General features: G+C 42.9%; 1 protein-coding gene across 3 annotated transcripts in view; it reads right to left on the bottom strand.

The window, feature by feature from the left end:
* DIAPH1 (diaphanous related formin 1) overlaps window positions 1-24,442 on the bottom strand; it is a 113,655-nt gene that overhangs the window by 4,886 nt on the left and 84,327 nt on the right. For all 3 annotated transcript variants that reach the window (XM_027546159.1, XM_027546160.1, XM_027546161.1), the window contains 9 exons: window positions 12,092-12,190; window positions 7,957-8,051; window positions 7,536-7,637; window positions 7,082-7,321; window positions 6,835-6,964; window positions 5,990-6,114; window positions 5,228-5,392; window positions 4,765-4,900; window positions 2,810-2,896 (listed from right to left, as the gene is read on the bottom strand). In XM_027546159.1, coding sequence (XP_027401960.1) covers window positions 2,810-2,896; window positions 4,765-4,900; window positions 5,228-5,392; window positions 5,990-6,114; window positions 6,835-6,964; window positions 7,082-7,321; window positions 7,536-7,637; window positions 7,957-8,051; window positions 12,092-12,190 — 1,179 coding nt within the window. The remainder of the gene's footprint in view (window positions 1-2,809; window positions 2,897-4,764; window positions 4,901-5,227; window positions 5,393-5,989; window positions 6,115-6,834; window positions 6,965-7,081; window positions 7,322-7,535; window positions 7,638-7,956; window positions 8,052-12,091; window positions 12,191-24,442) is intronic.

Below are 24,442 nucleotides of genomic sequence, written 5' to 3'. Positions count from 1 at the left end.
CCTGTTACCTAAGAGAAGGTGAGCTGCTAAACACTGGAGATCTTTAGAGCTGGTCCCAACTCTAAGGTTCTATCCGTGTAGGGGGAGCTTAGCAGGAAGCTGGGAAGTGGCAGGGGGAAGGAAAGGCAGACGGAGATGAATTTCTTTCTTCCCTTCACTTTTATCCCAGTGAGCAGATGGCCTGTATATAAGAAGCCACAGTTCAGACATGGAGATAAAGTTGAGTCACTAAAACCAGAAGCTGACTCAGACAGCCTGAAATATCTGCTGTAATACAATCACATGGATTCTTCCCCCTGACACTCACAGCATTGTTCTCCCACGCCCTGCAGATCACAGCAGTTTACATGTCACTTTTAATGAACCAGCCCTGATAGTCACTCTCCTCTTCCAGCTCCTCAATGGGTCTTTGTACACTGGTCACTCCCTCGGGTCTCCAGAGACCAGAAGATTTTTTAAAACATTCCTTTAAATCCGAGGGCAGAAGCTAGTGTCTTTGACTATGGACAGCTGCCTCTCTGGGATTGAAGAGGGCTGTGAGGCAGACCTGTGTGACAGCACTCTGGTTTTCTGGCTCAGGGCAGCCAGTCGGCAGCAGTAGTCAGAGACAGCCAAGCAAAGGGTGAATCAACTATGTCCAGTAGCCACTCAGGGAAACCCCCAGTCACCAAAGCCTTTACAGTTTTACAGTGTGGCCTTCTGTGTCCAACCTTTCTTTTCTCCTCTTAACCCAACTCTCCTCTTAGACATGAAGAAACTGAGTCCCAGAAACTTGTCTCGAGTAATCTAGACAGCATCAGTTAGATCTGACATTGGGTCTTCTGACCCCGTCTAGACCTGTGCTCTCGGTGCTCGACTGTGCTGCCTGGCCTTCTGTTTCATGGCTCCAAGCCACTTACTCGGAAGTGAATGTACCAATGTCTACAGGGCTTATCAGAGTAACAGGAAATGTTTCCCCTGAGAGCTTCTCCCAGATATGTCCAGTGTGTTTAGTGACCCCAGAGCCCAGAAAGATAAGGATGGAGCCAATTCTAAAAGCATGTCGTTGTCATTTTCACCTAAGTCTCCTCCTCCTCCTTTTTGTACTGGGAAACAGTACTTTGACTAATTCAGGTCTTCTGCTGACAGGTTAGGTTTTACCAAAATCCCTGCTGCTTCGGCCTGTAAGTCCTGGTTTCCCACCTGGGAAGAAGTGGGCAATGGGGCATCCCCAGGAGAGGGAAGCCATTGATGTCTGGTTCCCTGTGTTCAGGAAGCATCTGGGATTCTGGTTCAGTTCCACTGGAAGAAAATGAAAAGGGAATTCCCCACCTCAAGTCTGATGAAGGATGGCAGTTAGCTAACAGGATGGAGGAAAACAGGGAGAGGTGGTGTGTTTTTGTTTATCTGGAAACGCTTAATGTCAGGCCACATCACCTTATATGGTGGGGAGGAAACAATGTCACAAGACTCTCTAAAGACTAAACGCAAAAAATACTACTAGTTCACACTCTACCACACCCAGATCTAGAAGACCAAACGTATATCTCCGAAGATCTAAACCCACCATACTCACCTCTCCTCCTCTAGAGAGGCTGTACGCAGAGGATGCCAGCAAACAGAGTTCTAACTAGACATTCTTCTGTTTGGGAAGGTTTTGAAGTCATACAGAAGGGCCCTCAGTAGGGAATTTCCCTCCGGGTATTCAGCATATTGGCAGAAACAGGCAGGCATTCTCATAGTGATCCAGTGTTTGGGCCAGGGCACTGTGTGGGGCGAGCATACTCCATGCCCTGGATTGTAAGGTCCTCTTAACAGGCTAAGGCAGGTGCCATCGGCCTACAGATGTCACTGTTAATAGCTCAGCAGTGGCCAAAGCAAACCGCACAACCTGTACAACAGCCTCGAAGTGAAGTTCCTATCACACAGGCCTACAGAACGCATCGGCCAGGGAATAGGGAACAAAGCTTAAGGCCACCTTTTCTGTAATGCCCACCCTTCAACCTAGGAAGGAAGCCCACATTCCCAGTCCTAAAGGGCCTTCACCAGACTGTGCAGTGCAGGTTGTGAGGAGGAGCTCTGGACCTACGTTCTTCTGGAACAGTCTCTGCCCACTATACACTTCCTCAAAGGCGATTTATCTGTTGATCCTTCCCCACACTAATGCCTGGATCATTTGTCCTATCCCCATAATTCTTCTTAGAGGCTCTGGCTCAACGTAATCCACTTAAATCTTCTGAAAGGCAGGTGAGGGGGGCGGTAAACAGGGACGGTGAGAGCGGTACAGCCTGACTAGCCCTCGGGAAAAGGAGGTTCTCAGACACGGCATGAGCTTCGGTCAAGATGCTCCTCCACATCCTTATTTAACACATCTGGAGAGAATGACACCCAGCCTTCTCTCTATAGGATTCTGAACTATTATCCTCTGTGTCTTCTGTTTGTGAAACTGAGAGTAAGGACACTTATTTTCCTTGTATTCCTATATCTAATGTATGGTTTTGAATTTACATCAATTTTTTGTTACCCAGATGCCTACCCATATCTGTGTCTTGCACAATGCTTAGCCTACATTTCTGCCTCAAGAATGAAGAGAAATGTAAGAATAACCAAATGTAGTATGTTGTCAGTCCCGCAAATCCTAGTTCTCCACGTCAGTCCTTTCTAACAATTAGAAGAGGACTGGATAATCCACTCTACATGCAGGGACATTGTGGGGAAGTTTATAAACCCTCAGAACATCATCACCTGCTCTTAGCCTAAAATGAGCAGGAGCAGAGAGGCTTCACCGCCTTCCTTCAGCACCCAGGCTGGGCTCCATTTGCTGACTTACCCTGACGGGGTCCTCTCTTCCGTCGGAATGCTGCGCCTGACTGCAGGGCTTCCAGAAGACTGTCCATCACACCTGTCTCATCACCCTCTGTCGTGAACAAAGATGGAGATGTAAGCTTTTCAGCCTGAGCAGCATCCATGGGTTGAGCCCCACACAAAAAAATGCATTTCCGCTGTATGTATAGCTTGCCCTTGTCCACAGTTTCTGGGGGCTCAGCACACAGCGGGCTCAATCTCAGGTTTCACAGTCCATGTTTACTTGTGTCTGTTTGCAAATGGTTAAAACATTAGGTTTCACTGGCTACCAGCCACTGCAGACCCTGGATAATGTTCCTGCAGTGCCGCCGCCCTTCCCATCCCCATCAAAACCAGCACAGAGAACTGCCCGACTCTAAGACTGGGGTGAGTACAGAGGCTGGGATTATGAAGTTAATAAGGAACTAGGTCACTCTCTTTATCCTACATAAACCCCTCATGGAAAGCCTGGTTCCAGTTTAAGAGCAGGGCTGAGGAGAGACCACCTCTCAAGAGCGCATTTCACTTAAGTACTGCCCCCAGTGGCTGCATCTTCCTGAAGTCAGCTCAGAATCTAAGAGGAGCTGCTGGTTGGAATACAAAGAGTTAATGTAGAATCCTTATTCCAGCTCGGCTCTGTTTCCATGGCAACAGCTAAGGGTGGTGAAATCTTAAACTGAAATCCCTAGGAGCCAGCAGGCTGCCAGCTGTAAAGCTGGACTCACTGCTCCCAGCGCCACCTGCTGGCTGAATGCCACCAGTGCAGCTGACCTACATTCCAACCTCATTTATTTGCCCTGGGTACGTGGTCCAGGGCAGGGTCCCCTGTGCTGACTGATGATGTGTGCAGCCTTCATCCCACAAATCAGCTGGACTCCACCTTTCCTTATTACACTCTAAACAATAACTAGGCACAAACTCTAGAGGCTTGGGGAGAAGGGGGGAAAGGTGAAGGATATACCTCACGTGGGCTTGTTTATTATTAGAGCAAAGTTTGTGGCTTACATACAACTGGAGTAAGGGCAGGGGAACTGCTTCCCAAAAAAATATAAAGAAAAAATAGAAATGCAGGGTGCTTCAGGTCCCTAATCATACCACAACAGGAGTGGCCAAAGTCAAGTCCCTGCGAGCAAAAATGCTAGAGCCCCTCACCCCTTGTGCTCAGCACAGCACTGATTCTTGCCAGACCCAGCAGCCCGGAGAACCTCTTTACTTAGATGGCTCGTAGCCCCTCGGGGTCAAGAAGGGTGGCATCAGCTCAGGGCCATGTAATGGATGCTGAATTTCCGCTGCCCACAGAGAGAGCAGCCAGAGAGCGCAGGGAGTCGGCAGCAGGAAAGAAGCAGAAACAGGAAACAGAGGGCCAGTAATTGAGGCCATATGTTTCAACAAAGACATGCTTCTGAGAGTGAAATACAAAGTCCACTGAAGAAAGAAGAAGGTGGCCAGCTCCCCTGCCCCCTTTGCAGAAGTTCAGTCCATTTACAGTCTGATAGGTGGGTACAACCGTGCGAAGGTCCTGGGGACACAACATTTGGCGAAATAAGCAGAAAGGGAAGACAAACCATTAAAAGACAGGAGCAGGGCCAGGAACACAATCTGAGGGAAAGAGCACAAGATGTTGTAGAGGGTATGAAAACCGGACAGGGAAATTTTTGGACAAGCAGAAGGCAAGTATACATATTACAGCAACACTAAGTCACTGCAGAGACGAGACATAGTGCAGGACAGCAAAGGAGGGAAAAGACAGAGTGGAGCGCTGGAGCGTGTGTGTTCAGAGCCACGGTTAAAGTCCAGCGTCAGGACCGTGGAGGCAGAAGGCTGCCAGCAGCATCTGCCAGGAGCTGTGCTCAGACATGAGCTGTGCTCTGGCCTCTAGCTTCTAGACAGAGCAGCCTTCCAACTGATCCTGTCTCAGCCCATCGGCCCTTCGCTTCTCACCAGCATTCATGTCTATGAGTTGCTCTCTCTTCTGCTGCTTCTCCAACCGCTCCTTCTCTGCTTTCTCCTTGGCCAGCTTTGCTCGCCGCATCTTCTCCTCTGTCTCCCGCCGCTTCTGGTTCTCCTTGACAGCTTGCTAGGGGGAGAGGGGAGTGAACACATGGGCACGAAGGCACTCACACATGTGCACACCCACCACCAACCAACATGAACCCAGTGGAAAGTGAGAAAGATGGACAGAAGCACCACTTCGCAGGCCTCCCTGTGTCCGACTCTTCCAACCCCATGGACTGTAGGCTGGTCAGGCTCTTCTGTCCATGGGACTTCCCACACAAGAATACTAGAGTGGGTTGCCATTCCCTTCTGCAGGGGATCTTCCCGACCCAGGGACTGAACTCTTGTCTCCTGCTTGGCAGGCAGATTCTTTACCACTGAGCCACCAAGGAAGGCCATCCCTGCTTACCACAAACATATTCTTAAAGTTGTGCAGATCCATGAAGAATTCTTCCACAGACAACTTCTTGGGGTCAAAGAGGAAGTACTCGCCCAGCTCCTTGTAGAGCGCCTCCATGTTGGAATGCATCATCCGCAGCTTGTTGTACTGTTCCTGCGCATCCTTCACAAAGCTGTGCAGCAGCAAGTCAAGGACCAACACCAGGAAGCAGACCAGCTTCTCCAGCCCTGCGAACACTCACATGTGCGTACTGCTATCTGTACACATGGATGCGTAGCACAGCACTGTTCATATTAGCAAAACCCAGAAGCAATTGAAACATCCAAACAGGGAAATAGTACACCATTGACTATGGTATTCCTACAGAACAGGGGCTGGCAAGTCAAAAAAGAGACTGTTCTGCATCTACTGCTGTGGAAACGGGGCCAAAACATATTAAATGCTAAGGCAATACAATGCAGTTTTCATGAAAATAAATTCATCAGATTGCAAATCAGAAGTCCAGTGGCAGTAGTCATCTTTGGGAAGGGGCGAGGAGGGGATATGTTGTGTGTGTGTGATGGGGCGGGGAGCAAGGTCTCAAAGCAGACTTAGACTTTATCTGCAAGGCTTGATGCAAAACACAACAATTAGAGTGCTTTCAATAACTCTGTTCTTAGCGAAACACATTTTCTGAAGAGGAAGAATTGTATGCCGTCAGTTTATCCTGTCTCCCTCCATGGGAAGTTTTCTTTTCCTAGGTGGCAACTCCCTCCTTTCAAGAAAGGATATGGTCATTTTTTCAACAAACTTGTCTTTCTCATCTGTGGCAGCTGGGAAATTCTGAATATCACGTTCCACGTCGGAAATCTGTTTCTTCATCTGATCTAGGTTCTTTTGCAAGTTTTCAGCAGAAACTAAAGTAGACACAGAAACAGACAGCAAGAGCTCACTACCTCCAGCCTCAAGACCCTACTCTGTCCTTCAGGGCACAGCTATGGTCTGTACTTAATTATTTTAGTTCTCTTATGTACTCTCCAATTGTTTCACACATTTTTCCAGTGAAACTAAAATTACTTGATGATTAAACCTCCAACCTTCATAATACTAAGAAGAGAAGAGAGGCTTCATTTAATTTAACAACAATCTATGAAATCCCTCAGGATCTTGTTCTCATTTATTTTAGAGAACAGGGTTTGAGAGGAAGGAGACATAAACAGAAATACAAAGGGAGGGCAGAAATCTGTTCCCATTTCTACGAAATGCTGCTTTTTCTTTGCCTAGTCCCAGAATGGCGAGGCCTGGTTTTTGTTATTCCAGTCTATGCTTTCTGAATAAGAAAAGCTGTTGACTTAAACGACAAACACCTACCTTTCTTTCCTCCAGTTGCTTCCTGGTGTCTGATGTTTTCCTAAAGGGGAAGAGTGCTTCCCGTTCGCACACATGGAGCTTTCCTACTTCCTCTTCTGCCCCATACCCCTCCCTGTGGCTTAGACACCACACCAGCATCCTCCCATTCCTCCTTACAACTGTCTAAACTGAAAATGATCTAAAATCTAGATTGATTCTTTCCCTGCCCTGAGCAGAGATTTCTGGGGCTTGGAACCCCCTTCTAGCTTCATCCCAATCTGCCTCACCTCGGCTGGCTTTCTCCACGTGGGCAAGCTCGTCTGGGAACTTCAGGACCTCGGGATGATCATTCTCACACAACTCAGCCAAGAAGTGCAACAATGTCATCTTCTGATCTGTGGACTTGGTGTCTCGAAGCTTGGAGGGGAAAAGGGGAAGAGGGTGAGTCCTGACACCCAAGGCCACCTAGACCAACAGCAGTCTGCCATACTGGGCTCCTGGAGGCCACGGCCTCCCTTCCATTGTCCCGCTCACCTTACAAAGGAAGCTGATGTTGAAGCCAAAAGCACCAGCATTCCTGGAGCCAGCATTCATATAGTTTCCGACAAGCAAGATTATCTCCAGGAGGCTAGAGAAGTTCTCGCTCTTTCGCACCTCCTCACACGCGGCAGTCACCGAGACGATCTCGGGCTTGATGTTCTCCACCTGCTCCCCAAACTGCAGCTTGAAGAGGATGGCATTGAGGCGAGGCCGCAGGCGGGGTACTGCACCCATCTGCGGAGAGACAAGGAGTCCACTACAGCCAGCAGAGAGAGAGAAGAGGAAGGAAAGGATACAGGCCTACGCCTCCTATAGCAGGATCTGAGTTACAGCGTAGGGAGGAGAAAGAAAGATGGGTTCAAAATGGACAAGAGGCTGGAAGCAAGTGTCCTGATGCTCTTGTGGAAGAGGGAGTCAGAGAAGAGCCTGAGCCAGAGGCCCCACTCACCACCACACCAAACTGCTCTGACTCAGCCAAATCATCATATTCGTCCTTCAGTTCAGAAAGCATTTTTAACTGTTCTGGCTCTGGCATCTGCTTAATGAGGTTCTGAAAGAGAGAAGGGATTGTCTCAGAGCGGGGTGAGCCAACAATGGGAGCCCCCTGTCAGGCCCTCACTCTGCCTGAGGACCACTAAGAAGGAAACATGGGCTGGGGTCAGGTGGTTGGGGAGGCATCCAGTGAGACGGCAGGACTTTTGAAAAATATACCAGAAATAACCTGATTACCAGAGGGATGGAAGCTTATCCAAAGCTAGCATTCTTTAAGTCAATGATATTTAAGAGAGTCCTCATGGTCTAAGCAGAGAGGAGACAGACTGGTGCTGAGTGATGCAGAGAGCCAGCGCCAGGAAGAGCCTGCTCCTTACCTGGATCATGGACTCAGTGAGAACAGCCTCATTCACCTCCAAGATGACATTCTTAATCTCATGATAAGGCATGCGGAAGGAACCCAAAAAGATTGCTGCCAGGAAATGAGATACAAAAGACATGTTTTTCTCAGTCTCTTCCACCTTCCAGCCCATCCTACAAACCTACGTTGGACAATTTTCCTAGGAATACTCTTGAAGTCACGATCAGAAGCCTCCACCAGCTCCTCACTGCCTGTATAGTTAATATCCAGGTTTCTGAGCCGTGTTTCAGGCTCCCACCTCCCAGTTTTCCCCTGTGCGAACCCCCACATTTGTATCACTCACACACCAGCCACACTGTTCCAAGCACCACATTCTACAAACACTGTGACTGACTCCTTGTCTTTGCTCACACAGGAAATCTTTGATCTATCTATATACATCAAAAACATTCATCCCATTCTATTTTAGTTCCTCATTCCCTGACTCTATCCTCAGAGCTGCCACTGCCTTGAAATGCTCTGATTTTTAAACTGCTATATCCCACACCCTAACAAACACTTCTCATCCTTCCAGCTCTCGCTTACTAGTTCCCAAATTGACTCTTCAACCTCATCGGCGTGCTCTTGCATGCACACACTCTCTCACGATAGAGACGACCATTCCATTTTCTCTGAATGTCTCAGTTCTAGCTGGCTTTCTCTGTTTAACCCAGACCCTGTGGTGTGCCCTTTCACTCCCGCCCTATTACTACTACAATTCTTACTCTCTGGTTTCTCCTCCTTCCAGTCCCTGGTTAACCCAGCCATCTCATCTTCTTCCCTTACACCTGGGCTGATGGACACCACAGATCAGATTCTATGAAGTGGCCCTGATGATGGCCAGGAACCCTCTGCGTGTCCCCAGTCCGTGATCTCTTGCCAGCTCCTCCATAAAAAATGACCCTGTTCTCCCAAATGTCCCACCACTTCCTTATTTGTTCTAAAAAGATCTTGCTTCTTTTTAATGTGGAAAATTGAAGGTACTGGTCAAATTACTTGCTAAGCTTTCTCTTATGGCACTTAAAAACTGAGCACTGGGGCTCTCAGCTGGAACCAGAAAAGCTGGAACTAGGAAAGGCTTGAGTAAGGACTATTTTGGAATCATCTAGAAGAAAATGTACACTGACACTTCTCTAAGTTTAGCAGAACTATATCCATGCACCCAGCCTTTTCTCACGTTTCAACAGCACAGGTGGCCCTAAGGGCCTCTTCCTTCAGCATATACAGACAGCCTTCCACATCCATGGATACAGAGGGCAGACTGTTCCACACCGTTTTATATAAAGGACTTGAGTACTTGTGGACTGTGGTATCGCTGGAGGTCCTGGAACCCCACAGATATCAGGGACAACTATACACATAATCAAACCTTTTCTATCTCAAACAAAAAAAGAAACTAAAAACACCAGTCTATTCTCTCTTCCACATTCTCATTAACTCTTCTGTCCCCACAAAGTCTGGAAAAATGACAATCATTTGTTGAGTGCATATTCCATGTAAGACCTAGTATCATAAACATAATCTACACACATGATCTCATTTAACCCTATTTATAATAATGTGTAAGTTTGTATTATTAGCCGCATTTGACAGAAAAGGAAACTAATACTTAAGAACTTAACCTACCTGTCCAAGGTCACACTGCTACTAAGGACTGGAGCCAGGACTTAAATACAAATGGAGTCCAGAGTTCTGTTCGTACCACTGATGCTATACTGAAATGATTCCTGCCCAGGTCACTGCCTTTCCTAATGCCAGATCCTGATTTTATTCGACCGCTACTCCCACTTTTAGGACTGTGTCAGACTATTTTCCTTGCTGCTCCTTTCCAGTTTTTTTGAGGACTCCCCTTTTTGTTACTTGTCTCCTCAATGTTAATAACCTTAAAAGTAAATTAATGGTTTTAACTCTGACTCATAGGCTATCCTCCTAAATTCATATCTCCAGTCAGACCTTCCACCTGATATACCCAAATGCCTAATACACTCCTGGAGAGTCCCACAGGAATCTTAAATTCTGTCCTAAAATTAAATCAATCATTTCTACCCACCACCATTAAGCCTCTCATTCACGTCCACCACTTCCCCCACAAAAGACAGGAAAATCCAGCAGGAGCAGATTCTACTTCCACAAAGGGTTCCACTCTCTATAGAGGGATCTTAACCCAAGAAAACATCTTTCTCCTCTCTATCAATCACTAAGTTCCATTAATTCTCTCTTCTTGGTATCTTCTGCCTTCATATCCATTCTTACAACTTCAGTTTCAGCCCTGATCACCTCTCATCTAGTTAAAAGCAATAACATAACACATCTTCCCGTCTCCCCATCTCCTAGCAATCCAGCCTCAAAAATCACTGCTGAAGTAGTCCTCCCCAAAATTACAGAGGGCTGTATCTCTCACTTTTTTTAATTAAAATCCCTCCAATAACTTCCACAGTTTTCAGGTCAAAATACATACCTTTTAGCCTAAGCCTACCAAGACGTCTGTATCATCTAGCCTACTTCTTGAAAACTTCTTCAACCACCACTCCCCCACAAATGGCCTTTACTCAGCTGCTCTCAACTACTGCACTTCCTGAACTGGGACAATGTTACCTCATGCCTCTGTGCCTTCACACACGCTGATCCCTATGCCTGAAATGAGACAAGCCAGCCCTCACCCTTCCTTTAGTCTGCTGTTAAGTTTTAACCCACTTAGAATGACCTCGAGGCTGAGCTCCCTCCAGCACTCCTCCCACTTGGTCCAGACCTTGCCCAGCGCTCTAATAATCATCCACGCACACCTCCATCACAGCACTCACCAAACTGTGCTATTATCATATTTACTTTTTCATCTCCACCAGGCATATGGCTCATGAGGATGACCTTATTCGGTTTTGCCTCCCCGCCATAGAAAAGGCATTTAATAATCACTGAATCACTAAACAATACTTCCTAGACCATCCTAAACTCAATTCTCTTCCTAAATTTTGTTTTCCATATTGATATCATTCAACTGGAAATAACACTGTACTACCCACAGTCTTTTATCATTTTCTAAAATAAAAATCACTCATTTTTACGTTGCTAGAGATAATCTTGAGAAGAGCAACTATTATGCCTCACTTCACTTTAGTTCCCATAAAAAGACTTACCTACAGACACTACTTAGTGATATTTGTTGTCAATGATCTAATATTATATAGTCAAGAATGATGTAAAAGCTTACTATTCTCATTATATTACTGACTTAACGAGGACACATACCCAGAAGTTAACTGTGTGATCTTGGCTAAGTCGTAACATCTGAACTTTAGTTTTCTCACTTGGTAAAATGGGGGCAATAGCCACGTCACCCCACTGTGAGTGGCTTTTATGGAATCCATACCCTTTCATCTCTGAACACGTGCCTAGTATGTGCCTAATAGAGCCTGAAAGCTGGGAGACCCTCAAATATTTGTTGAACGAATATTTAAATCTTAATTACTCAACATAAAGTCAGGAGATCGACAGTTAGAGTGAACAAAAAAATGAACATTCATCCTGATCATTAAATACAACCTATAACAACTCTGCAGAGGAGTTTTGATCTGAAATTTGCCAGCAAACAGAGTTATGAGTATAAGGATAAAGTTCAGAACAGAAGTCTTTGAAGCTACTGATCCTACTCTGAGAAGCACAGGGTTTACATTATTTGTTCTAACCACAAAGTTATTTTACATTTAACTGAAGTCATGCCAGTACCCACCTATAAAGGAAATACTTAAAAGAAAATGAGAAAGAAGGAAATATGCGATGGGTAGAAAATTTTTGTTAGATTTTCTATGGATGCAATGGAAATACTTAGGGCTCTGAAATAAAACCTGAGGCTTAACTCTCGGACCGGTCTCTTATTCGCTATGTGATGAGGCAAATTCCTTACAGTCCTATTGCCTTTATTTTCTTACCATAAAACTAGATACTAACAACCATGTGGTACTATTGAAGGGAGTAGATATCAGATATTTACTATGCAATGCCAAGTATACAGCAAGAATTATTAAGTTTCATATCAAGGGACCCTGGATCCACCAGAATTAGGCTCTCAGAAGAACTCCTTCACATTTCAAATTGCTGGGATCGCAGTTACTCACAGAGATTCTGGGCTGTCTTGGAATCCAACACCTTTAACTCTTTCACTTTTTTCTTTTGCAGAGATTTCTTTTCTTCTCCACCTTCCTGATCCTTCTTGGCTAGTGAGGGAAAGATTAGAAAAGGATGATTAAGGACAGGCCACATCTATCCCAAAAGGAACTACTGTCCCATTCTAGAGAGGCCTTCACTTCTCTATCCGTAATGGTCTTCCTACTAAAGTTCCTCAAAGCTAACCTCCTCTTTAACCACCCAATCTTCTATTAGTGACTTCCCTCTCTAGCCGAAATAAATATGCCATTTTCATTTCTTTAATAGTTAATAATACTTTCTCACCCAGAGTCTATCTACTTGTAGGGAACAGCAAACATTCTTTCTGTAGAAGACCAAATATTAAGTATTTTAGGCTTTGCAGACTATTGTGGTCTATTTCAACAGCTCAACTCTGCCACTACAGCAGGAAAGCTGTCAGAGACTATACATAAACCAATGGGCACGACTATGTCTCCAATGAAATTTTATTTACAAAAACAAGTGGTCCACTTAAGAGTTATGGTTTGCCAGTCCCTGTACTAGAGTCTTCCACTAGCGTTATCCTTTTGTGCTATTATTACTTCTCTTTCAAGACCTATCTTGATCATGAATTCCCTATAAACATTTTCTTGATTTCCCCAAATGGTTATGATTTCTCCCTGAATCCCCACTGTATCTGATACATCTTTACAGCAAGTCCTCTCACTGACTTTGTTATAAGCAAACATAGTCTCTCCTTCACAAGAGAAAGACTTTGTTATTCTTCTCTGAAAATACAGCGTAAAAATATATTGCTAGTAAGATCTTCAGTATCATGTTCATACACACACAGAAGGTATACTGTATACTTCTTCTACACTCTTCTCAGATTATCCAAAGCCAATGTATTCTTCCCTGATAATGGAGTCACTCTCTGCATTGAAGAGCTAATTTTCCTGGTATTTGTTATTTAGATTTCATTCAACGATTAATAATTCAATGTTCATGATATTTCACATGTATCATCTTGATCTTTTTAAATCCTGTGTTTCTTTTTAAGTGTGCATACCTTCCCACCCCATTTGGATTTTGAACTTCAAGAGCATGGGCAAAATAATCCTTCGCTGTATCACTCCCTCAGCACTTGGCACGACAGCTAGCTAGTAACATTCTCTCAAAAATGATGTACACTGCCCGCTGAGAAGGACTGAGGAGCAGGTAGAAAGGAAAATAGGACTGGGCAGACAGTTGTAAAATATTTTGTCAACTTTTCAGAAAGCTGTATGAGACTATCTTGGTAAGGAGTATCAAGAAAGTGACAAAGCGAATTGCTTCTGAGGAGAAGAGCAGGGTGCTTGAGTATGGACATGGGAGGAATACTATTCAACACAAACCCTATTATACTATTTGAGTTTTAAACCATTGAAAAGTATTACCTGGTATAAATAAATAAGAAAGAAAACAAATGAAAAGAAAGTTATATGGCAAATGATACAAAGAACTATTAATAAAAAACACATCCTTTGGCCTGATACTTCTAACTGAAGAAGGAAAATGCTAAATAGATGAAGATTAGTTATTTAAATAAAGACTTATTGAGTACCCATATGTGCCAGGCTCTGTTCCGGGCACCAGGAATACAAAATATAGAAAAACTCCTGCCTTCATGGAACTTATATTCTAACAAAGAGAAACAGACAATAAATCAGCTAATAGATAAAATAGTACATAGTGATCATAAGTGCTATGAAAAGAAAACCAAGTAGGGAAGAGAATTGGGGGTTTAGATGAGGGGATGAATTATAACTTGAGTGGGGTGACCAGGGAAGGTTTTAGTGAGAATGTCACATGACAGTAAAAACCTTTTATAAGGTGAGAAACCAAAGCAATTCAGGCAGCAGGAACAACAAATGCAAAAGCCTGATGGAAAGAAGAAAAACAAAAACCTCATTACTGGTGGAGTGGATGGAATGAGGGGGAGAGCTGGAGTGAAGTCAGAGAGGATCTAAAGACAGATCATATAAAAATGAAAATCAGAGGTAGTCAGATAAAAATTTAGACTTAAAACACCCAGACTGTATCATAAAAACTTAGAAGCAGAGCGGCAAACTGCAAGTAAATCTCTCATTTATACAGTAAAATGAAAGACAGAGATCACTGCTGATGTTGAAAAATAGAAAAATAGACTTGTGTTGCTTGGTGATAAGATAAAAATAAAATACAACTATATGTAGAATTCAAGACAAGTACTAGAAGTAATGAAGAACTGCTAATGAACAATTTAGTAAAGATGACAGATAAAAGACAAGCATACCAACTTCCAGTTTCACCAAAATGGAGTATCCCCATGTGGAGGAAATACTATTATGTCTAAAAATTGGGGAAGGTATAGGGACCAAAATTGAAATACAGTTTCTATACTTCACACGGACTGGTAAGACACAAATCATTAGACTGGGATAAGTACATAATAATACAATACCGAGAGCAATACCTAAGCAAACTGTATAAAGTGATATACTCAGGCATTAAAAATATATCAAAATGGTATAAAAAATATTTTTTAAAAAACCCACAGAAAAGTAAGGAAAAAGAGGAAACATACAGAAAACACAGTGGCAGACTTAAGCCGTAACATATCAGTAGTTACCTTTAATATAAAGATCTAAACCCCAGGCATCTCACCCTCCACCTCAGTAAAGGCTGAAGCGCAGGGATGGCCTGTGGCCCCCTACCCATGTCTCTTCTTACTCCTTTAACATGTGCCTAAGGCATGCTGTGTCAGGACCTGCCAGCAATGAAACCTTGTGTTTTGGCGTTCTCTGATGCGTGTTGCTGAGGTGCACCTTGCAATCATAGTAAGAACCACACAGGCTGGTCCAGCTACAACACTGGCCCACGTGATTGCCCCCAGACACGCCCAGGTAACAGCACTGCTAGGCTGAGACCTACACAAAACACTGGCAGAGTAGGTTAACAAAAGATACAATAATATGTTGTCTGTAAGAAATCTTCAAATACAAAGGCTGAATGTAAAAGGCTAAAAACAGATATACCATGCAAGCATAAACAAACAAAAAAAAAGTACAGTGGCTATACGCTATCCAATGAACAGATTTCGGAGCAAAGAAAATAGCTGGAGACAATGAGGGACATTACATGATGATTAAAGGATCACTGCCTTGTCATGGTGAAGGGACTTGTCTAACTCAGTGAAGCTACGAGCTATGAGTCATGCCATGCAGAGCCACCCAAGACGGACGGGTCATAGTGGACGGTTCTGACAAAATGTGATCCACCGGGGGAGCGAATGGCAAACCAACCCAGAATTCTTGCTGACAGATGAGCCACCCAGGTCAGGAAGTGTCCAACATGCTACCGAGGAAGAACAGAGAATAACTACTAATAGCTCCAAAAAGAATAAAGCACCTGGGCCAAAGTGGAAACGATGCTCAGTTATGGATGTGTCTGGTGATGACAGTAAAATCCAATTAATTCAACGATGATAGTAAAGAACAGTATATTACACAGGAACCTGGAATGTTAGGTCCATGAATCAAGGTAAATTGGATGTGGCCAAGCAGGAGATGGCAAGAGTAAACACCAACATCTTAGCAATCAGTGAACTAAAATGGACGGGAATGGGTGAATTTGATTCAGATAACTGTTATATCTACTACTGTGGGCAGAAATCCCACAGAAGAAATGGAGTAGCCCTCATAGTCAACAAAAGAACCTGAAATGCAGTACTTGGGTGTAACCTCAAAAATGACACAACGATCTCAGTTCGTTTCCAAGGCGAATCATTGAACATCACAGTAATCCAAGTCTATGCTGCTACCACCAATGCCAAAGAAGCTGATCAGTTCTATGAAGATCTACAAGACATCCTAGAACTAACACGAAAAAAGAGATGTCCTATTCATCATAAGAGACTGGAATGCAAAAGTAAGAAGTCAAGAGATACCTGGAATAAACAGGTAAGTATGGCCTTGGAATACAAAATGAAGCAGGGCAAAGGCTAACAGAATTTTTCCAGGAGAACTGGTCATAGCAAACACCCTTTTTCAACAACACAAGAGACAACTTACAGATGGACATCACCAAATAGTCGATACCAAAATCAGATTGATTACATTCTTTGTAGTTGAAGATGGAAAAGCTCTATACAGTCAGCAGGAACAAGACCTGGAGCTGACTGTGGCTCAGATCATGAGCTTCTCATAGCAAAATTCAGGCTTAAAGAAAGTAGAGAAAACCACTTGGCCAGTCAGGTATGATCTAAGTCAAATTCCCTATGTTACACAGCGGAGGTGAACTAGATTTAGTAAACAGAATGCCTGAAGAACTATGGACAGAGGTTCATAATATTGTACAGGAGGCAGTCAACAAAACCATCCCAAAGAGAGGGGAGAAGGCAAAGTGATTGTCTGAGGAAGCTTTACAAATAGCTGAGAAAAGAGGAGAAGTGAAAAGCAAAGGGCAAAAGGGAAAGGTATACCCAACCGCATGCAGAGTTCCAGAGAACAATAAGGAGAGACAAGAAGGCCTTCTTCAATGAGCAATGCACAGAAATAGAGGAAAACAACAGAAGAGCAAAGACTAGAGATCTCTTTAAGAAAATTGGAGATATCAAAGAAACATTTCATCCCAAGATTGACACAATGAAGGACAGAAATGGTAAAGACCTAACAGAAGCAGAACAGATCAAGAAGAGATGGCATGAGTACACAGAAGAACTGTACAAAAAAAGATCTTAATGACCCGGATAACCATGAGAGTGCGGTCCACTCACCCAGAGCCAGACATTCTGGAGTGTGAAGTCAAGTGGGCCTTAGGAAGCATTGCTACCAATAAAGCTAGTGGAGATGATGGAATTCCAGCATAGATGGAATTTAAAATTCTAAAAGATGATGCTATTAAAGGGCTGCACTCAATATGTCAGCAAATTTGGAAAACGCAGCAGTGGTGACATGGCTAGGAAAGGTCAATCTTCATCCCAATTCCTAAGAAGGGCAGTACCAAAGAATGTTCACACTACCGGACAATTGCACTCATCTCACATGCTAGTAAGGTTATGCTCAAAATTCTCCAAGCTAGGCTTCAACAGTACATGAACCAAGAACTTCTAGATGTTCAAGCTGGGTTTAGAAAAGGTAGAGGAACCAGAGATCAAATTGCCAACATTAGCTGGATCACAGAGAGAGCAAGGGAATTTCAGAAAAACATCTACCTCTGTTTCATTGAGTAAAGGCTTTGACAGTGTGGATCATAACAAACTGTGAACAACTCTGAAAGAGATGGGAATACCAGACCATCTTACCTGTCTCCTGAGAAACATGTATGTGGGCCAAGAAGCAACAGTTAGAACCTTATATGGAACAACTGACTGGTTCAAAACTGAAAAAGGAGAATGACAAGGGTGTTTTTTGTTTTTAAGAGTGTTTATTGTCACCCTGTTAACTTATATACAAGAGCACATCATGCAACATGCCAAGCTGGATGAGTGGCAAGCTGGAAACAAGATTGCTGGGAGAAATACCAACAACCTTAGACATGCAGATGATACCATTTTAATGGCAGAAAGCAAAGAGGAACTAAAGAACCTTTTGATGAGAGTGAATGGAGAGAGTGAAAAAGCCAACTTAAAACTCAGTATTAAAAAAACTAAGATCATGACATCTGGTCCCATCACTTCATGGCAAATAGAAGGGGGAAAAGTGGAAGCAGTGACATATTTCTTCTTCCTGTGTTCTAAAATCACTGCAGATTGTGACTGCAGCCATGAAATTAGATGATTGCTCCTTGGCAGGAAATCTATGACAAACCTAGACAATGTCTTAAAAAGCAAAGACATCACTTTGCCGACAGAGGTCTATATAGTCAAGGCTATGGACTTTCCAGCAGTCATGTACAGATGTGAGAGTGGGACCATAAAGGAGGCAGAGCGCCAAAGCATTGATGCTTTCTAAGTGTGGTACTGGAGAAGACTTGAGAGTCCCTTGGACAACAAGGAGATCAAATCAGCCAATCTTCAGGAAAATCAACCTTTAATACTCATTCGAAGGACTGATGCTGAAGCTGAAGTTCTAACACTTTGGCTACCTAATGCGAACAGCCAACTCCTTGGAAAAGACCCTGATGCTGGGAAACATGGAAGGCAAAAAAAGAGGGCGACAGAGGATGAGATGGTTGGATGGCATCACTGATTCAATGGACAAGAATGTGGGCAAACTCCAGGAGATGGTGAGGGACAGGGAAGCCTGGCATGCTGCAGTCTATGGGGTGGCAAAGAGCAGGACGTGACTTGGCAACAGAACAACCATCACCACCAGGAAGACATAACAACTCTAAATGTGTCATGTACCAAACAACAGAGCCTTAAATGTAAGAAACAAAGACTGCTAAGAGATGAAATGAGAAGACCAGTATAGCCAAGCCATGATAATACTTTAAGATATTAATATCCTATTTCAGTAATGGCTGGAACTCTATACAAAAAATCATCAAAGATATAGAAGTGAACAGTAAAATCAATCAACAGGGTCTAATTGATATATACAGAACACTTCACCCAACAATAGCAGAATAAATTCTTTTAAGGTGCTCACTGAATATCTACCAAGAAAAATATCTACTTGGGCCATAAAATAAACCTCAACAAATTTAAAGGATTAAAATCATAGATCATGTTCTCTGACCATAAAGGTATCAAACTGTTAATATAAATAACAGAAAGATACAGAAAATATTCAAACACTTAGAACTAAAGAACCACTTCTAAATAATTTGTGGGTCCAAAGAGAAAGACTCAAGATAAAACTTAAAAATACATTAGAAATGAATGAAAATGAAAGTCTGACATATCAAAATGTATGGGGCATAGTTGAAGCACTGCTGAGAGGGAAATTGACTTGCTAAGTTTACATTACATGTTGTCTGGAGCTATTTGTAAGGAGGCCTTACAAATAGCTGACAAAAGAAGAGAAGTGAAAGGCAAAGGAGAAAAGGAAGGATTTACCCATTTGAATGCAGAGTTCCAAAGAATAGCAAGGAGAGATAAGAAAGCCTTCCTCAGTGATCAGTGCAAAGAAATAAAGGAAAACAAGAGAATGAGAAAGACTAGAGATCTCTTCAAGAAAATGAGAGATACCAAGGAAACATTTCATGCGAAGACGAGTACAATAAAGGACAGAAATGGTATGGACCTAACAGAAGCAGAAGATATTAAGAAGAAGTGCCAAGAATGCACAGAAGAACTAAACAAAAAAGATCATGACAGAGATAACCACGATACTGTGATCACTTACCTACAGCCAGACATCCTGGAATGCAAAGTCAAGTGGGCCTTAGGAAACATCACTTCAAACAAAGCTAGTGGAGATGATGGAATTCCAGTTGAGCTATTTCAAATCCTAAAAGATGATGCTGTCAAAGTGCTGCACTCTATATGCCAGCAAATCTGGAAAACTCAGCAGTGGCCACAGGACTGGAAAAGGTCAGTTTTCATTCCATTTCCAAAGAAAGGCAATGCCAAAGAATGCTCAAACTACCGCACAATTGCACTCATCTCACATGCTAGTAAAGTAATGCTCAAAATTCTCCAAGTCAGGCTTCAGCAATACATGAACTGTGAACTTCCAGATGTTCAGGCTGGATTTAGAAAAGGAAGAGGAACCAGAGATCAAACTGTCAACATCCACTGGATCATAGAAAAAGCAAGAGAATGTCAAAAAACCATCTACTTTTGATTTATTGACTACACCAAAGCCTTTGACTATGTGGATCACAACAAACTGGAAAATTCTTAAAGAGATGGATATATCAGACCACCTGACCTGCCTCCTGAGAAATCTGTATGCAGGTCAAGAAGCAACAGTTAGAACTGGACATGGAACAACAGACTGGTTCCAAATTGGGAAAGAAGTACGTTAAGGCTGTATATTGTCACCCTGCTTATTTAACTTATATGCAGAGTACATCATGTGAATTGCCAGGCTGGATGAAGCACAAGCTGGAATCAAGATTGCCAGTAAAAATATCAATAACCTCAGATATGCAGATGACACCACCCTTATGGCAGAAAGTGAAGAACTATTAAAGAGCCTCTTGATGAAAGTGAAAGAAGAGAGTAAAAAAGTTAGCTTAAAACTCAACATTCAGGAAACCAACATCATGGCACCCAGTCCAAATAGAGGGGGAAAAAATGGAAACAGTGACAGACTTATTTTTTGGGCTTCAAAATCACTGCAGATGATGACTGCAGCCATGAAATTAAAAGATGCTTTCTCCTTGCAAGAAAAGCTATGACCAATCTAGACAGCATATTAAAAAGTGGAGACATTACTTTACCAACAAAAGTCTGTCTAGCCAAAGCTATGATTCTTCCAGTAGTCATGTATGGATGTGAGAGCTTTCTATAAAGAAAGCTGAGCACTGAAGAATTGATGCTTTTGAACTGTGGTGTTGGAGAAGACGCTTGAGAGTCCCTTGGACTGCAAGGAGATCAAACTAATCAATCCTGAAAGAAATCAGTCCTGAATATCCACTGGGAAGACTGATGCTGAAGCTGAAACTCCAATACTTAGGCCACCTGATGCGAAGAACTGACTCATTGGAAAAGACCCTGATGCTGGGAAAGATTGAAGGCGGGAGGAGAAGGGGACGATAGAGTATGAGATGGTTGGATGGCATCACTGATTCAATGGACATGAGTTTGAATAGGCTCCAGGAGTTGGTGATGGACAGGGAAGCCTGGTGTCCTGCAGTCCATGGGGTCTCAAAGAGTTGGACACAACTGAGCCACTGAACTGAACTGAAGTTTACATTAGAAAAGAAAGAACTCAAATCAGTAATTTCCTACTTTTAGAAAAATGCACATATATAGAATCTAGAAAAATGGTTCTGAAGAGTTTATTTACAGGGCAGCAATGGAGAAACAGACATAGAGAACAGACTTATGGACATGGGGAGAAGAGAGGAGATGGTGAGATGTATGGAAAGAGTAACATGGAAACTTACATTACCATATGTAAAATAGATAGCCAACAGGAATTTGCTGTATGGCTCAGGAAACTCAAACGGGCTCTGTATCAACCTAGAGCGGTGGGATGGGGAGGGAGTTGGGAGGGAGGCTCAAAAGGGAAGGGATATACGTATGTCTATGGCTGATTCATGTTGAGGTTTGACAGAAAACAATGGAATTCTGTAAAGCAATTATCCTTCAATAAAAATAAATAAATAAATAAAAAGAAACTAGAAAAGAAGAAGAAGAAAAAACAAAAAACCCCATAGCAGGCAAAAGGAAGGAAATATAAAAGAACAGAAATCAATAACAATAAAACAACAGAAAAAAGTCAGTGACACAAAAAGCTGGTTTAAAAAATAAATCAATATAAACCTCTAGAAAGGCTGACAAAGGTAAAAACAGAGAAGACCTCTCTGTCTCCAATATCAGGAACAAAGCGATATGACTTTAGATCCTGCAGCCATTAGGAGGATAATAAGAGAACACTATAAATAATTTAGTACTTATAAACTGAACAATCTACCAAAAAATAGACCAATTCTTCAAAACCCACAAACTACCAAAAAGTCAACCAGGATGCAACAGGTAACTTGAGTCCTACTGAAATCATTTAAAAAACTGAATTCATAACTAAAAGTCTCCTGAACAGAAAATCTCCTGGCCACAAGGCTTCACTAGAGAATTTTACCAAACATTTAAAGAAAAATTAATGCCAATCTCCTTCAGAAAATAGAAAGAGAGGAAATACTTCCTACATCATTTCAATGCCACCAAACTATCCACTTTAATTGGTTAATTTATGTTAAATGAATTTCACTTAATAAAAAAATTTGTAATTTTTAAACACTGTTTAAGATGTTTAAAATCACTAATTAAATCAGTAAAGTTTGAATATGGATTGTATATTAGATAACAGTGTTATATCAATGATAAATTTCCTAAATCTGGTAACTTCACTGTGGTTATGGAAAAGAATGCCCTTGTAACTTAGGAGAAACATGCTTAAGAATTTAGGGGTAAAAGGCCATGATGTTGGTACTTTATCTCTGAAACAGCTCAGTTAAAAAAGGAAGAAAATATTCATAGCAGCATTATTCGTAACAGCCAAAACACAGAAACAACTCGTCTGTCAACTGACAAATGGAAAGACAAAATGTATAGTCATACAATGGAGTATTCAGTTCAGTTCAGTAGCTCAGTCGTGTCCAACTATTTGCAACCCCATGAATCGCAGCACACCAGGCCTCCCTGTCCATCACCAACTCCCGGATTTCACTCAAACTCATGTCCATCAAGTCGGTGATGCCATCCAGCCATCTCATCCTCTGTCGTCCCCTTCTCCTCCTGCCCCCAATCCCTCCCAGCATCAGAGTCTTTTTCCAATGAGTCAACTCTTCCCATGAGGTGGCCAAAGTACTGGAGTTTCAGCTTTAGCATCAATCCTTCCAATGAACACCCAGGGCTGATCTCCTTCAGAATGGACTGGTTGGATCTCCTTGCAGTCCAAGGGACTCTCAAGAGTCTTCTCCAACACCACAGTTCAAAAGCATCAATTCTTCGGCACTCAGCTTTCTTCACAGTCCAACTCTCACATCCATACATGACCACAGGAAAAACCATAGCCTTGATTAGACGGACCTTTGTTGGCAAAGCAATGTCTCTGCTTTTGAATATGCTATCTAGGTTGGTCATAACTTTCTTTCCAAGGAGTAGGCGTCTTTTAATTTCCTTGCTGCAATCACCATCTGCAGTGATTTTGGAGCCCCCCAAAATTATTAGGCCATAAAAAGGAATGAAGTGCTAATACATGCTGCAACATGGGTGAACCGTGCAAACCTTGCAAATGGTTACTGGAAAAGGCAGACACAAAAGTGCAAATATTGTGTGATTACACTGATACAAAACATCTATAGGGCAGGCAAATTGAGACAGAAAGTAGATTAGTGGTTGCCAAGCTGGGGGAAAAGGAAGTGGAGACTGAATGCTAATGAATTGAGGGTTTCTTTTTTATGTATTGAGAATGTTCTAGAATTAATGCAGTGGCTGCACCACTGTGTGATATACAAAAAGACCATGGAATTGTACATATTAAGGATGTGTACAATACATACATACATACTTAATACAATATATACATATGGGAAATAGATGGGGAAACAGTGGAAAGTGTCAGACTTTATTTTTTGGGGCTCCAAAATCACTGCAAATGGTGACTGCAGCCATGAAATTAAAAGACGCTTGCTCCTTGGAAGGAAAGTTATGACCAACCTAGATAGCATATTCAAAAGCAGAGACATTGCTTTGCCAACAAAGGTCCGTCTAGTCAAGGCTATGGTTTTTCCCGTGGTCATGTATGGATGTGAGAGTTGGACTATGAAGAAGGCTGAGCGCTGAAGAATTGATACTTTTGAACTGTGGTGTTGGAGAAGACTCTTGAGAGTCCCTTGGACTGCAAGGAGATCCAACCAGTCCATTCTGAAGGAGATCAGCCCTGGGATTTCTTTGGAAGGAATGATGCTAAAGCTGAAACTCCAGTACTTTGGCCACCTCATGGGAAGAGTTGACTCATTGGAAAAGACTCTGATGCTGGGAGGGATTGGGGGCAGGAGGAGAAGGGGACGACAGAGGATGAGATGGCTGGATGGCATCACTGACTCGATGGACGTGAGGCTGGGTGAACTCCGGGAGTTGGTGATGGACAGGGAGGCCTGGCGTGCTGCGATTCATGGGGTCGCAAAGAGTTGGACACGACTGAGCGACTGAACTGAACTGAACTGAACAATGAACTATAGGTCTAGATAGAAACTCTGAAATTATTAACCTTCTAAAAGAAATCATAGGGAGTTTCCTGGAAGTTCACGGGTTAGAACTCAATGCTTTCACTGCCATGGCCTGGGTTCAATCCCTAGCTAAGGAACTAAGCTCGCGCAAGCCTTGTGGCATAGCAAAAAAGGGGGAAAAAAAGGAAAGAAATTGGAAAAGTTTTCACCACTTTGGAGGGGGCAAAGATCTCTCAGAAACAAAAAGTACAAATCACGTGGTAGGAAGAAATCTAAGGTGGCCTCCTGGGATTTTCTTGGAGTTCTAAGAAAGTAGGAGTTCCCTTCTAATGCACATACCCTGTATAACTCCCTTGAATGTGAGTGGCTTGACCTATTCTGGGGAGCCCTTTAAAACAAAGGTTTAGATCTCAGAGACAAGAGAAGTCAGAGAGATTTGAAACTGAAGCAGATGCTCTCCTGTCATTCTTAAAAAAGTTGCTGCCATGCTCTGGAGAAGGCTATATGGCAGGAAATGATGGGCAGCCTCTGCA

The sequence above is a fragment of the Bos indicus x Bos taurus genome, chromosome 7, assembly GCF_003369695.1.
Source record: "Bos indicus x Bos taurus breed Angus x Brahman F1 hybrid chromosome 7, Bos_hybrid_MaternalHap_v2.0, whole genome shotgun sequence".
In the NCBI taxonomy this organism is placed as follows: Eukaryota; Metazoa; Chordata; class Mammalia; order Artiodactyla; family Bovidae; genus Bos; species Bos indicus x Bos taurus.
The sequence above is the reverse complement of the archived record's forward strand: the minus strand, read 5'-3'. Positions and strand labels throughout refer to the sequence as shown.